Source organism: Stigmatopora nigra, chromosome 18, assembly GCF_051989575.1.
Source record: "Stigmatopora nigra isolate UIUO_SnigA chromosome 18, RoL_Snig_1.1, whole genome shotgun sequence".
NCBI lineage: Eukaryota > Metazoa > Chordata > Actinopteri > Syngnathiformes > Syngnathidae > Stigmatopora > Stigmatopora nigra.
In genome coordinates this window covers 611,788-629,084 of record NC_135525.1, presented here as the reverse complement: position 1 = coordinate 629,084, position 17,297 = coordinate 611,788, and the positions used below count along the sequence as shown (strand labels likewise).

The 17,297-nt window shown below is 41.5% G+C and overlaps 1 protein-coding gene across 1 annotated transcript in view; it reads left to right on the top strand.

Annotated features, from left to right (window-relative positions):
- Positions 1-13,411: 13,411 nt before the first annotated feature.
- The window catches only part of LOC144211930 (neurogenic locus notch homolog protein 1-like), a 34,845-nt gene continuing 30,959 nt past the window's right edge, over positions 13,412-17,297 (top strand). Inside the window, exons 1-3 of the mRNA XM_077739506.1 lie at positions 13,412-13,588; positions 14,762-15,045; positions 17,204-17,279. Of these exons, the coding sequence (XP_077595632.1) occupies positions 14,945-15,045; positions 17,204-17,279 (177 nt within the window). The 5' untranslated portion in view covers positions 13,412-13,588; positions 14,762-14,944. The remainder of the gene's footprint in view (positions 13,589-14,761; positions 15,046-17,203; positions 17,280-17,297) is intronic.

Sequence of the window (17,297 nt, the reverse complement as noted above, 5' to 3'; positions counted from 1 at the left end):
CAAGCTCCTTTCCAAGTGCCCGAAGTTACTCGGCCGACCACGCCTTTCCAAGTGCCCGAAGTTACTCGGCCGACCACGCCTTTCCAAGTGCCCGAAGTTACTCGGCCGACCCCGCTGTACCAGCAGCTCCTAAGGACTATGCAGCCCTCCCCGTTCCAAGTGGCCGAAGTCACTCGGCCGACCACGCTTTTCCAAGTGCCCGAAGTTACTCAGCCGACCCCGCTGTACCAGCAGCTCCTAAGGACTATGCAGCCCTCCCCGTTCCAAGTGCCCGAAGTCACTCGGCCGACCACGCCTGTCCAAGTGGCCGAAGTTACTCGGCCCAGCGCGCCGTTTCAAGTGCCCCAAGCTCCTGTGCCAAGGCCACGCAAATTACTCCCGTTGCCTTTGGGGTCGCCGGTCGCACCCGTACCGAAGCCACGGATCAGGGTTCTGGTGACGGACGGCCATTCTAACACCGCTCTCCCAAGCACCGCTCTCCCAAGCACCGCTCTCCCAAGCACCGCTCTCCCAAGCACCGCTCTCCCAAGCACCGCTCTCCCAAGCACCGCTCTCCCAAGCACCGCTCTCCCAAGCACCGCTCTCCCAAGCACCGCTCTCCCAAGCACCGCTCTCCCAAGCACCGCTCTCCCAAGCACCGCTCTCCCAAGCGCCTGCCCGTCCAGCGCCTGCCCGCCCAGAAGTGGCGACGATGCTCCGGCGCTCGATGAAGACGGGGCCGGCGACGTCGAGAGTGGTATTTCGCCGGAGTCCCTGGAAGATGGGACTGGCGACATCGAGAGAGGCAATTCGCCGGAGTCCCTGGAGGAAGGGGCTGGCGATGTCGAGAGTGCCAATTCGCCGGTGCTCCAGGAAGAAGCCGGTGACGTCGAGAGTGGCAATTCGCCGGAGTCCCTGGATGAAGGGGCTGGCGACGTCGAGAGTGCCAATTTGCCGTTGCCCCTGGAGGATGGGGCCGGTGACGTCAAGAGTGGTAATTCGCTGGTGCCCCTGGAGGAGGAAGCCGGTGACGTCGAGAGTGGCAATGCGCCGGAGTCCCTGGCAGTAGGGGCTGGCGAGGTCAAGAGTGGTAATTCGCCGGAGTCCCTGGAAGAAGGGACTGGCGACGTCGAGAGAGGCAATTCGCCGGAGTCCCTGGAGGAAGGGGCTGGCGACGTCGAGAGTGCCAATTTGCCGTTGCCCCTGGAGGATGGGGCCGGTGACGTCGAGAGTGGCAATGCGCCGGAGTCCCTGGCAGATGGGACTGGCGACGAGCGAGGCAATTCGCCTGAGTCCCTGGAGGAAGGGGCTGGCGATGTCGAGAGTGCCAATTCGCCGGTGCGCCAGGAGGAAGAAGCTGGCGATGTCCAGAGAAGCAATGATCCGGGCTCCTGGGAGAAGAGGGCTGTCCACCCCCCGAGCAAACAGGGTAAGGTGCCCGACCGTACTAAACTTCTAATATTTCCTGAAGGCAGGCAGTTTGGCAAAGACTTAAGGGACCAGCTGGGATGCCTGCCGGACCGACCACTGCCTCGTCTCGTTTCTGGCCGGCACGGACGCCCGCCGGATCGACCTCAGCCTCGTCTTGTATCCGGCCTGCGCGGACGCCCGCCGGATCGACCACAGCCTCGTCTCGTTTCTGGCCGACGCGGACGCCCGCCGGACCGACCACTGCCTCGTCTCGTTTCTGGCCGGCGCGGACGCCCGCCGGATCGACCACAGCCTCGTCTCGTTTCTGGCCGGCGCGGACGCCCGCCGGATCGACCTCAGCCTCGTCTCGTTTCTGGCCGACGCGGACGCCCGCCGAACCGACCACTGCCTCGTGTGTCTGGCCGGCGCGGACGCCCGCCGGATCGACCACAGCCTCGTCTCGTTTCTGGCCGGCGCGGACGCCCGCCGGATCGACCTCAGCCTCGTCTCGTTTCTGGCCGACGCGGACGCCCGCCGGACCGACCACTGCCTCGTCTCGTTTCTGGCCGGCGCGGACGCCCGCCGGATCGACCACTGCCTCGTCTCGTTTCTGGCCGGCGCGGACGCCCGCCGGACCGACCACAACCTCGTCTTGTTTCTGGCCGGCGCGGACGCCCGCCGGATCGACCACCGCCTCGTCTCGTTTCTGGCCGGCGCGGACGCCTGCCGGATCGACCTCAGCCTCGTTTCGTTTCTGGCCGGCGCGGACGCCCGCCAGACCTGCCACTGACTCGTCTCGTTTCTGGCCGGCGCGGACGCCCGCCGGAGCGACCTCTCCGTCTGTTCTTGGGTTGGTGTGGAAGACCACCGGACAATTCTAGATCTCCCACCCACCCTCCCTGCTTGTTCCCGTTTCTCATGTTGTAATTGACCTTGGGACGTCTAGAATCCGTCCCTTAGAGGGGGTGTACTGTCAGGAGTCGCTGGATTGCCTCTCCTGACATGACGTCACGATAGACTCAGCCGTGGCTAATTACGTGATTGGATTATTTTTGGTATTTAAGCATTGTGATTTTCTGTGGACGCCGTTGGATCGACTGGTTTCGTCCTGGTGTAGTACTGGTTTAGTTCTGGTTTCGTTTCCTGTTAATCCTCGTAGTCATTGCTGTTTCCATGACGCCCCGCCGCATGTTGTTTTCGTTTGTAATGAGTGGTCAAGCTAAGTTGTTGCAGTTATGTTACCCCGTTCAATAAATCAACCTACAAGAGCTACAGACCTGCCTCACCTTTCCATTCCTTCGGCGACTCTGCATCTGGGTTCAACTTCCCCTCCGATCGCCTCGCACTACGCGGCGGCGATCGTAACAGTTATTGTAGTCCCAGATGTTGTTTTTACTCATACGTGATGGAATGATCAACAACTAAATTGTTTTGATTCATGGCAATAAGAGTCGTACGAAAACGTCTATTCGGTGAGACGTTCGGAAGTTGTAGGAGAAACTTGCTGAATCTCCCCTCTGAGGTTTTACCTGTTATCCATTCTATTTAATTAAATATCAATAATTGAATAAGATGTCTGCCTGCAGTTATTGATAATTACGGACGAAGGTAATTATTAATGAACCTAACAACACCCTACGTCTGGAGGCCATTGACTACAGATTGCAGGCCTATGTCAACGCATCAGTCCGACTACAAAAAGGCAGTGAAGCCCAAATTACCGCCCAGCAGGAAGGTGTGTGCCATGGTAGTAGACTCATGCTGCACCTTCATCCCTGCCAACGCATCCTACTCAGTCCATGATGCTTTACAAACTATGACGCTATGACCAGAGATCCGTTTCCACAACGAGGATGGCTTGACTGGTTCCTCTCGGGCTCATGAACAAAGACACTTGAAAGCCCTGGTACCATTCCTAAATGTCATTGCTCTCGTTCTTGTTATCCTAACCTGTTGTTTACCCTGATTCTCAGCTTTGATCAGACGTACCATTAATGCCACAGCCGAACGTACTATGATTGTTGAAACCCAGCTAATGCTAACTCGTTTGCACATGCAACAATCCATATCCCAATCTGACACTGATGTTGCGCTACTGTCTAACACTGATTAATATGTCTTTCCTATTCTGAGACCAGACCATGAGGCGATCGTCCCCAGCGGGAGGTCAAGTGAACAATTTTCCCTCAACTGCGTGAACTTTTATTGCTTATTCAACTTTTATTGCTCTCGTGCTTGTTATCCTAACCCTCTTGTTTGCCCTGCCTCTCAGCTTTGATCAAAGGTATGATGATTTTTGAAACCCAGCTAATGCTAACTCATATACACATGCAGACTACTGAGAGAGTGTGGGGATCAGCTTGGCAAAATGATTCTGCATATTTTCAACCTCCTGCTGAAAGGGAAACTGGAGCAGGCTGGATTAAGGAACCACCTAGCCGCATGGATCATCGACTTCCTCACTGACAGACCACAATATGTGAGACTCCAGGACTGTACGTCTGATGTGGTAGCTTGCAGTACGGGGTTCCCACAAGGCACAGTCTTTTCCCCACTCCTCTTCTCCCTCTACACATCAGACTTCAAACATAATGCCGACACCTGCCACCTCCAGAAGTTCTCTGATGACACCACTATTGTTGGACGAGTGATGGACAGAAATAACCTGGGGTACAGGGGAGTCATCACAGCCTTTCTTGATTGGTGTAGGAAAAACCACCTCTACATCAACACCAGTAAGACAAAGGAAATGGTCATCGGCTTTCGGAGGATACCTCAACAGACCACTCAGGTGAACATACAGGGTAAAGACATTGAAATCGTGGAGGACTTGAAGTACATGGGTGTTCACATCAACAACAAACTAGACTGGTCCACAAACATAGATGCCCTGTACAAAAGGGGCCAGAGCCGCCTCTACCCATTGATGAGTCTATGGTTCTTTTGAGTGTGCAGGTCACTGCTAAGGACTTTCTACAACGCTGTGGTGGCATCTACAGTGTTTTATGCAGTGGTCTGTTGGGGATGCGGGAGCAAGGAGAGGGACAGGACCAGGCTGAATAAGTTGATCAGGGAGGGCAACTGGCAAAATAATTGTTTGTTCATGTCGAGCCAATGTGGCCAAACTGGTTTTACAATTGTTTTTTAAGACAGTGAAATGCAGGATAGGCCAACTAACTGGCTTTGCAATTGTTTGTTTGCACCACGGATTGTAAGATAGCTAACTAGCTGGCCTTGCAATTGTTTGTTTCCCTGATGAATTGTAACATAGGCCGGCTAACAGGTTTTGCAATTGTTTCCTTGTATTGTGGAATGTGGCCGACTCGCTTTAGAACTGTTTGTTCGAAACGCGCAATATAAGATAGGCTGCGGCAGTTTGTGTGAGCTATAAAAATATAGTGTTTGCATACAACTTTAAACCTGCTAATGTCTAACCATATTAGCCTAAAGTTTTGTTTACATAAACTCTGTCCAACATCACTGTCTTACAAATATTAACCTGTCTTCCCATATAAAGACTGACCTAGTATTCATTCAGAGAGAATTGCGAGGAAGACAGGCTGTGAGAGGTTCACAGCATTCTCCAACCATCCTGCAGTCCGGTAACAAACCTATTTCCTATTTAAATTGATCTCACTCTTTTTTATCCTGCTCCCGAAGTTGTATTTTCAGATCTATCAGCACCTCCAAAAATAATTTTAAACAAAAGCTTGTCAAACCCTACACAGTGTCACACACTTTATAAACAGTAGGGTTCACATGCACATCCAGAAGGTTCTCTCAGTTGAAACGTTTGAAGAGACAGATGAGATAAACTTTCTGACATAATAAAACGAAACGCCAACCACTCCAGTATAGATTGGAAAGATTATTGCTCAGAAAGCAATGCCATAAAACCACTGGAAAGTATTTTTATTTGTCTTATTGTCTCCATATGCAAGAAAAGGGTGAAAGTGTTTCAATTGAGACTAAACCTTCTTACAAAGGGTTAAAGTAAATGACCAGAAAAAGAGAAGCTGCAGTGGGAGGCGGAAGGAGCCACTCACCGCGAGAACGGCCTCTATGCAAACAAACCATGCGTCCCACAATCATTGTTTGAAGTAATTGCAAAATTAAGCCATGGGAGGAGCCATTCTGGTGGTCATTGACCAAGTGGTTTGAGATACGTCCATCCAAGAAAGCGGATGCCACTGCAGTCGCAAAAGCCAGATGCAAAAGGATCATTCCAAGCCATGGAATACCACGAGTCATTTGGAGTGATGGTGGTGCTCGCTTCGTGAGCCGCGTGATCAAAGCTATGGGATAGCATCTTGGAATCAACCTGAGGTATTATTGTGCCTGCCGCCCCCAAAGTGCTGGACTCTTTGAAAGAACCAATGGAACAGTAAGACTCAGACTGGTGGTGGAGGAGACTGGTGAAACTGATTATCTCACCCAGTGGTTATGCAAATGTTCCAAGAAAGAACTGTGATGGGGGCCTCAACAGGGTGGATCCTCTTAGCGGGGCTCTCGACTTTCCCTGCCTCTCAGGCACCCGATGCGATGATGACAGTTGTTGAATTTTTTGTGGGTTGTATAGGATTACATCAGTGCATAACTTCCGCAAATAGAGCATACCAACTCTGCCAATAAGTGAGGGGTTGCCTGTAAACAAGTTCTCTTTGATTAGTTTGTTGCCTTGTATTGAGTTTTTCCAGTATTAGGTTTTGTGAGGTTTTGTTTTGTATACTACTTTGAATTACGATTAAAGTCCTATATTTGCGCACTTACACTGCTTTTGGGTCGGATTTAGCTCCATAGCCTAGGCGTTCACAACACTGAGTGTGCTTGTCTATATGCATATGGATTATATCTTTTGCTTTTGTGTACCAAAATACATTCAGGAAAGTATTCATAGGAATTATACAAGGTATGAAAGAGTCAAAACAGATTCATAATCATCTTTAATTCATAATCATCTTTAAATCATCTTTAAAAGTCAAAAAAGATTAGGATAGGACTGAAACCTCAGAATACCTCTTGGAGAGTCCATGGTGGAATGCTCACTGCAGTTCCTTGAGTCAGACTTGACTGGAGATGCGAGTACTCCAAAGCATTCTGGCACCTCTGTTATCACACTAAACAAGGTTTTCAATAGTAAAGCATTGCAAGCAAGTAAAGCGTTTAATAGCGAGGCCGAGGTTATATATTGTTCCAGGCTAATGTATAATAAAATGAGAATTAAAAAAACTGAAGGTCTCCATTTGTGTGGCTCCTAATGAGGACTTTTTTATCTCTACATTTTTCCGTATTTTAAATAACGTCACCTTGTTATTTATTGCGTGAAGGGATCCAGATAATTAGCATATTTCAAGGCATTGTGGTTTTGTCCCTTGCCAAAATGGAAAACAGACTTATGTACAAGCTGACCAGAAACTGTAATGACCCTGGGCTTCAAGTCATGACGACAACAGCGGGTGTTTTAAACCTCACCTAAAAAAAGGTTTAAAAAATCAGACCAAAAGATTTTCGGCCATAACACCAATATTCCGCACTCACGTTCTCTCATCTTATGCACATGATCTTAGCCCTTATTTCCAAAAAGATTTCATATATTTAGAAGACAATTATCAAATTGAGTTTGCAGAATTTTAATTACCGCAAATCAACTCACTCCTAATACTTGTATCATCAAAAACTGAATCTGAAAATAGTAAAATAAATTAGAAATACTTAACACAAATCTGAATTTTATTAACTTCAATTTAAGTTGCACATTTTGAAATTCCTTTTTTTAATTGAACCATCGCGTTAAAAATTGATGTTGAATAATTTGAAATTGGATATAAGTTTAAAGAAATTGTAGTTTTTCCACCTTCTGTTTTCAAAACTAAAATTCAAATTGTGGCACATTCCTTGAACACCTCACCAGGTGGCTAAATCAGATGCACGTGCTAACTCATCTGGCTCCTCTTGATCCGTAGGGGCAGCGGCTCTACTCCAAGCCCCTCCCGGATGACCAAGCTTCTCACTTTATTTTGAGGAAAGAGTCTGGAACCCCTGGGAAGGAAACTAATTTCAGCCACTTGTATCCGACATCTTGTTCTTTCGGTCATGACAAAAGGCTCTTGACCATAGATGAGGGTAGGAACATAGCTCGGCTGGTAAATAGATTTTCGCGTTTAGGTTCAGCTCCTTTTTCACCACAACAGATTGAGACCAGTTTGCATCACTGCAGAGGCTGCACCGATCTACCTGTTGATTTCCCACTCCATTCTCCCGCCACTCCTCAACAAGACCCCAAAAAGTCACCAGCTAACAATCTAGATCACTACACACCAATCATCACAAAGTGCTTTGAAAAATTGGTACTAAAACACATCAAAGCCTGTCTTCACCTGATTCATGACCCTATTGAGTTCGCATATCGGCCAAACAGGTCTACCGAAGATGCATTAATCACCGCCGTCCACTCTGCACTGAGCCACCTTGAGAAAAGATGGATCTATGTCAGAATGCTTTTCATTGACTACAGTTCAGCCTTCAACACCATAAAACTGGACATTCTTATCCCCAAGTTGGCCAACCTGGGCTTCCAACTTCCACATTCTCCTCTACTATGGACTTTCTGTTCAACCAACCCCAGGACGTGAAGCTGGGTCACCACCTCTCATCTCCCTGAATGCTCAGCACTGGGTTACCCGAAGGCTGTGTGCTGAGTCCACTATCCTGGACTTCTGAAGGAAGAAGGCTGCTGACCTATGCTGTGTCATTTTGGCCTTTAAGGCGCACTGAAGCCATGGAAAAGACTGCAGAGGATGATCAACACAGCCCAAAGGATCATCAACTTCCCCATACCTACCCTGTCCAGCATCTAGATATCCCAGTGCTGTAGAAGGGCCAAGGGCCTAACAAAAGGCCATATGTCTTCCACCAATTCAACGTGTTGCCCCAGGAATGTGCTACGGAGCCATAACAGCCAAGAGAAACCGACTCAAGGACAGTTTCTTCCCAAGGGCTATCACCATACTCAACTCGAGTTCTGCACCTAGGACCTAATCAAAACTTATTACTACTAATTATACAGTCATATTTCCTTATGAATGTGTGCAGAATTTCCAGGTTACAGAAGCTTTTTACATTCAAATGAGTGCCTCAAGATAAGAAAAATATCCAAGTTACAAAAGACCCCAAAAAGTACATGCATTCCTTATCCGTTACTTTATTTTGAGAATATTGTCACGGATGCATTGATTCTAACTTTAGAAGCTCCCTACCTACTCTATATACTGGGCTCCCATTGGCTTTCCAACAACAACGTTTCATTTTTCTTTGACGCATTGTCTGCTTAAACTTATTCATGCTTATGGAAGCTGTGACCGAGTGGCTCGACTTGAGGTGGGGCAATTTATGTCATGAGTGCAGGCGATGCGGCGTGTGGTTAGCAATAAGGACGTTGATGAGTTAGTTAGTCAATGTGCACCAAAACAGAGCATGAGTAAGTGCAACGCTTGGCAATACACGAGAAATTCAACGAGAAGGCGGCTGAGGAGGAAGCAGCCACCATTGCATCAGCACAAATCAGGAAAAAAAAACACAGGAGAAACGAACTTTCAGACTTTGTGGAAAAAAACATTCAGAGAAAGTATTTATGAGTCGTGTCCACCTTGGCGTTTGTCCTGTGCATTTTAGAAACATTATTATGTCGTCAAAGTTTTATTTTTCACAATGTTCTTCAGCCAGCACTGCAGGAGCAGGTACGAACCAGTAGTAACTTATAAAACGGGTGTAAAAATATGTTGTTGTTTCAATTCTTAATGATGTATTTATTAAATGTTTGTTCATGTGTTCATGTGCTATCTTTAACTTCTGTAACCAATTAATTTGGTAAGTAGAGGAATGACTGCACTACTTATTTATTATGTTGACAACTTATTTATCTATTACTATTTATTGATTATTTATTCACGAAGAAGCTTTTAACACCATTAAACAAGCCATGCTAGACTCATCCATCATCGGCCTGTCAGACTACACCAAGCCTTTTATACAAATCGTTGACTGCATGTCAGGAATCATGACGTCTGCCCTTCTCCAACAACATGGTGCTAAACTACACCCCGTTGCCTTCTATTCAAAACGACTGGACACAGTAGCACAAGCCCTCCCACCATGCATGCAAGCCGTGTGTGCAGCAGCCATGGATGTTCAAAGTTCCGCTGAACTCATACTCTTCCATCCACTAACCCGACGGGTCAGTCACGCAGTTGACATGTTATTAACCCAGACCAAAATGGCATTTCTATCTCCAACTCGACACCTGTCCCTCACTGCGACATTGCTCTCACAACCACACCTCACCGTTCAAAGATGTACTACCCTAAACCCAGCCACACTGTTGCCCACCGAAGAAGAAGGAGATCCACACACTTGTCAACTGAGAACCGAACAGAGTTGCAAACCAAGGCCTGACCTATTGGACAACCCACTGCCCACGGGACACAGTGTCAATTTGGATGGATCATCATCAAAAACCCCGGACAGAAAAAACACACCTGATATGCCGTGGTGACTCAAAAAGTCACCCCAAAGACAGGACGACTCCCCGGCAACTGGTCTGCACAAGCCGCAGAAATAGTGGCCCTCACAGAGGCCTGTAAACTATTCCAAGGACAAGACGTGACGGTGTTGACAGACAGCCAATATGCATTCTCAACAGTCCATTTATTCGCTGGACAGTGGGTTAAACGAGGAATGAAAACGTCCAATGGATTTCCAGTCAAACAGGCAGAGCTTCTCACAGAACTCCTCAAAGCGGTACAACTACCAATGAAGCTGGCTATCTGCAAATGTAAAGCACACACAACGGGACAAGACCCCGTCTCAATGGGGAACAAGCGAGCAGATGAAGCAGCCAAAGAAGCTGCACACTCTTAAAACATCCAGAGGGCAATCTCCACGGTGGAAAGGCAAAGCCCAATCCCTGCCGAAATCCTAAGAGACATGCAAAATCATGCCACAGAAAAAGAGAAAAATGATGGGAAACAGAAGGAGCCACTCAACACAAGAACGGCCTCTATGCATTAGAAGACAAGCTATCCAATCATTGTTTGAAGTCATTGCCAAATTGAGCCATGGAAGGAGCCATGTCTTAACAGGGGGATGATCAGTATAGTACAACAAACAATGATTGTTCCCAGAGATCTCCAAAACTACTTTAATTATTTTTGCAGAAACTGTCTCACTTGCTGTGGACACAACTCTCAAGGCAATGAACGACCCAAGCACTGAACAAGACAAACAGGCTTATCCCTTCGAGGTTCTGAACATGGATTTCATCGAACTGAACCAAAGTGGCACATATAAGTACTGTCTTGTGATTATTGACACACTTTCCAAGTGGGTTGAGACATGCCCACCCAAGAAAGCTGACGCCATGGCAGTCGCAAAAGCCATATGCAAAAGAATCATTCCAAGCCATGGAATACCACAAGTCATTTAGAGTGATAATGGTGCTCACTTTGTGAACAACGTGATACAAACTATGGGACAACATCTTGGAAATAACCTGAAATATCATTGTGCCTACCACCCCCAAAGTGCTGGACTCATTGAAAGAACCAATGGAACAGTAAAATCAGACTCAGAAAAACCATGGAAGACACAGGAAAACCATGGCCAGAATGCCTAAGCCTGGTAGAAAAAAACATGAGAATCATTCCATCAGCACATGGGTGCACACCATTTGAGGCAGTGAAAGGCAGACCCTTCCACTTACCAATGTGGGAAAAAGATCTGGTGGTAGAAGAGAAAGGAGAAACAGATCCCCTCACTCAGTGGTTATGCAAAATGTTCCAAGAAAGAAATGCAAACGATCTGCCGACATCTTCTTTGTCTCCCACATAGGGGTCCTGTCCCCAGGAGACCTGGTACTCGTCAAGGTGACGTAAAGAAAGTGCTGGTCCTCTCCACGTTGGGACGGATCTCACCGTGTGATTTTGGCCACCCCCACCGCCGTCAAAATCGAAGGAAAAGACACCTGGATACATCAATCCCAAGGTAAACGAGTACAAAAATGAAGTGGTTAGTCATCATCATCACCACTCTGTATTCCACCACATGGTACACTCCCAACGGAGGAAAATGCTCCACTAACTTTTCATGCGCTGAAAAGTATGTTTTGGCCGAGTATGATAGTTTTCATTATAACTAAATTTCTATCTACCGGAGGAGAATGCCCCACTAGATGGTTCCAGAAACGATCAGGGGCCCTCCAGATTTGCAACCCATTAACCAAGACACCCATCATCGTCTAAGTCCTGTTGATCACCCTACAGCTTACTCACATGACGATACATGGGACCGACTCCAATTATTATTATTGGTATCTACAAGCCCACAGGATCTGAGGAGTCTGGCCAGACACCTGGGACCAGGTCCTCCTCCACACAGGCTATGGAACCATCACATGGCCCCTTTCCAAAGAAGCTACCACCATGACCGCTAACTTTACCCAGCTGGCCACAACCGTCAAAGTTAATGAACAAGTGTTGGAGCTCACGACCAATTTCCAACAAAAAAGCTGCATCGACCTATACCTCCAACCAGGAAAAGACCCCTTCTTTGCTATCACCATCTGCACTACTAGTCCAGCCACGATCCCCCAAGTGATTATGTGAATCCCTTCGTAAGACAATCAGCGACACGCCTACTCGAAATCCGTCCGGCTGGAACACTTTAGCCTGAGGAGACACACCCAATCCTCGCCCATGTCCAAACCCAATAGGAAGGCGACCATCCCCCGATGATGAGGAACAGTTGGTACAGATACGCCGCACTCACAGCCTGCGCCACAACCAATGAGAGTTGTTATGTCTGCTCCCTCATGCCCACTGCTGTAGCCCAACCACAGCTATGGGCCAACCTCCAGAACAAAGAACTCTCCAACCACTCCTACAACTGTATTCTAGGAGACTCATGCTGCACCTTCATCCCTGCCAACGCGTCCTACTCAGTCCATGACGCCCTACAAACCATGAAGAACAAACAGGATGCTATGAACAAAGATCCGGTTCCACAACGACGATGGCTTGACTAGTTCCTCTCTGGCTCATGGACACTCTTTTGAAAGCCCTAGTACCATTCGTAACTGTTATTGCTCTCGTGCTTGTTATTCTAAGCTGTTGCTTACCCTACTACTCAGCTTTGATCAAACGTACCATTAATGCCACAGTACCATGATTGTTGAAACCTAGCTAATGCTAACTCGTATACACGTGTAACAATCCATATCCCAATCTGAACCTGATGTTGCGCTACTGTCTAACACTGATTAATATGTCTCCTATTCTGAGACACCAGACCATAAGGCGATTGTCCCCAGCGAGAGGTCAAGGGAGCAATTTTCCCTCAACTGCGTGAAGGTTTTCGCCCCTATCTGGTCGGTCTAAACTCCAGTTTGGAGTAATTTATGAAGAATTTCATTTAAAAGTAGCGTCCCTAACAAACTAAATTCCGGTGTATTTTATACTCACAACAGGGGGAATTTTGGGATAGACTAAGCCAACTGGCTTAATAATTGTTTGTTCATGTCAGGCCAGGTGGCCAAACTGGTTTTCCAATTGTTTGTTCAGATCATAGAATGTAAGAAAGACTGAACAAACTGGTTTTATTATTGTTTGTTAAGATCACGGAAAGCAAGATGGGCCAACTACTATGAAGACCCGAATAATAGTAGGCACTGGAATAATAGTAGGGAGTGGAAAATTCCAAATGAATTAATAATAGTAGGCACCGGAATAATAGTAGGCTGTGGAAAATTCCAAAAATAATGAATATTAGTAGTAGTAGTAGTAGTACTATTATTCCGGTGCCTACTATTATTAATTCATTTGGAATTTTCCACTCCCTGCTATTATTCCAGTCCCTACTATTATTCGGGTCTTCATACTAGCTGGCCTTCCAATTGTTTGTTCGAATTGCGTGATGTAAGATAGGCTACAGCATTTTGTGTGAGCTATTAAAAAATATCATGTTTGTATACAACTTAGCCCTGCAAATGTCTAACCATATCAGCCTTTGTCCTACACCGCTGTCTTAGAAATATTTCCCTGTTTTCCTAAATAAAGACGGACCTACTGTTCATTCAGAGTACATTGCAGGAAGTTCACGCTGAACAGGACTCCAATGTTCGAGCTCTCACTCTCCACTTTGCAGTTTGGTAATAAACCTTTTTCCTATTAAATTGATCTCACTCTTTCTTAACCTGCTCCTAAAGTTGTATTTCAGATCTATCAGCACCTCCAAAAATAATTTTAAACAAAAGCTTGTCAAACCCTACACAGTGTCACACACTTTATAAACAGTAGGGTTCACATGCACATCCTCCAACTGCTCACATTTTCCGATGGCAGTGGTACCCTTTTCTTCAATTAAAAATAAACATAGCAGCAATACAGTCTACTTTCACTATTGGACACAGGAATTATTATTTCATTGTACTTCACCTTATTTATATGTGAGCATCACTGCACACCAACAGTGTACAAATCTCTTTTTTACCGTTTTGTGAAAAAACTATGCTACCAAACAGCCAAAATGTTAACCCTAACCCTTGACTTTACAATTTGAATTTTAGTTTTGCTAACTGAATCCGAAAAAAATACAATTTAATTTAACTTTCATTCATTTATAGCTTTATTCTCATTCAACTCACGGGGAGTGCTAGAGCCTTTCCCAACTAACTCTAGGCCAGGACACACTTGGTGGCCAGCTGATCGCAGAGCACAAGGAGACGGACAACCATGCACACTCACACCCAAACCTAGGGGCAATTTTGAGCATTTAACCAGCCTACCATGCATGTTTTGGGGATGTAGGAAGGTATTGTTCGAAGAACAGAACTCTTTCTTCTTCCATGGGTTCGATTCATTTACTTTCAGTTTTTTAATGCAATAATTAAACTAAAAATAGTTATTTCAAATTACATTTCAAATTACATTTTTTAAAATAACATTAAGTCATCCACATTGAAATTAAATAATTCAGATTCAAATTCATTAATTCAGATACAGATTTTAATGGCACAAATATCAGGCCAATACTCCTCAATTTTTTGTTTCTTTTTTTTATTCGGGCTGCCTTCACCTTCACCTTACTGGATGTAATACCAAGTCTTAAGACTTTAGGTCGAGGGGGAGTTCATCATTTCCAAATCGTTAGTAGAGGGGTGGGTGTTGATGAGTGGGGGGACGATGAGAAACAGGGAAAATTGATCGGAGTTGTGAGTCTTTGTTATCTGGAAAATCCTGTTAAATCCTTCGTCTTTACAGCTTAAAGCGTGCGCGATAATTTGAAGTTAGTTAATCCTCTCCTCCTCCTTTTCTCTTTAAAGGGGAGAAGTTGTCTCCGGGTAGTTGAAAAGGAGGGTGCTAGCCAGGCCGTGCCACATTCTCGAGTCAAGCGTCTGTGGTCTTGGGCACACTTTTTCCCGGCATAGGAAGTTTACGGGCTTCACCTGGCGACGGGCACAGTGGCTGCGCTGGCACAAGCAATCATTGGCCTGGCGACTGCCCGCATGCGGCGGAACCGCCACGGACGACTGTGGCTACCTGAAGGGTTTCGGACAAGTGAGAAAATAAGACATGAGGCAGTAAGAGAAGATCACGTGGCATTACAGTAAGTTGCCCATTTTTTATTTATGGCTGATGATCTTTTGAAGGATTGGTGTCACGGAAATGATAGAAATCTATTTAGTTTTTTTTAATAATTATGCCGAAATGAAGATTAAGTAATAAAAAAAATAAAAATTATATATATATATATATATATATATATATATATATATATATATATATATATATATATATATATATATATATATATATATATATATATATATATATATATATATATATATATATATATATATATATATATATATATATATATATATATATATATATATATATATATATATATATATATATATATATATATATATATATATATATATATATAGATAGATAGATAGATAGATAGATACATATATATCACTCGCGGAAATGATAGAAATCTATTTAGTTGTTTTTTTTAATTATGCCGAAAAAAAGATTAAATAATATAAAAATAATAATAATAATATATATATATATATATATATATATATATATGTATATATATATATATATATATATATATATATATATATATATATATATATATATATATATATATATATATATATATATATATATATATATATATATATATATATATATATATATATATATATATATATATATATATATATATATATATATATATATATATATATATATATATATATATATATATATATATATATATATATATATATATATATATATATATATATATATATATATATATATATATATATATATATATATATATATATATATATATATATATATATATATATATATATATATATATATATATATATATATATATATATATATATATATATATATATATATATATATATATATATATATATATATATATATATATATATATATATATATATATATATATATATATATATATATATATATATATATATATATATATATATATATATATATATATATATATATATATATATATATATATATATATATATATATATATATATATATATATATATATATATATATATATATATATATATATATATATATATATATATATATATATATATATATATATATATATATATATATATATATATATATATATATATATATATATATATATATATATATATATATATATATATATATATATATATATATATATATATATATATATATATATATATATATATATATATATATATATATATATATATATATATATATATATATATATATATATATATATATATATATATATATATATATATATATATATATATATATATATATATATATATATATATATATATATATATATATATATATATATATATATATATATATATATATATATATATATATATATATATATATATATATATATATATATATATATATATATATATATATATATATATATATATATATATATATATATATATATATATATATATATATATATATATATATATATATATATATATATATATATATATATATATATATATATATATATATATATATATATATATATATATATATATATATATATATATATATATATATATATATATATATATATATATATATATATATATATATATATATATATATATATATGTATATGTATATATATATATATATATATATATATATATATATATATATATATATATATATATATATATATATATATATATATATATATATATATATATATATATATATATATATATATATATATATATATATATATATATATATATATATATATATATATATATATATATATATATATATATATATATATATATATATATATATATATATATATATATATATATATATATATATATATATATATATATATATATATATATATATATATATATATATATATATATATATATATATATATATATATATATATATATATATATATATATATATATATATATATATATATATACACGCCCTTGAGAAAATAGGAAAAAGGTCCGTGGTGAGAAAAATGTTGGGGATTGTTGATTTAATAGTGAACAGTAATTATATGGGCTTATCTTGAAATAATTAATATATCAATCAGCCTGCTATATCGGGAGACTTTTTGTACAGAAGGTATCACTGATTATTTTTTCTCCTCTGCTGGGTCACAGGCTGAGAAAAAAACAATTGGACATTTCGCCCAACCGGCAGGGAGAAGACCTACCCACGGATGACAAATGTTTCACCGTAAGAAAGGTGCCGGAT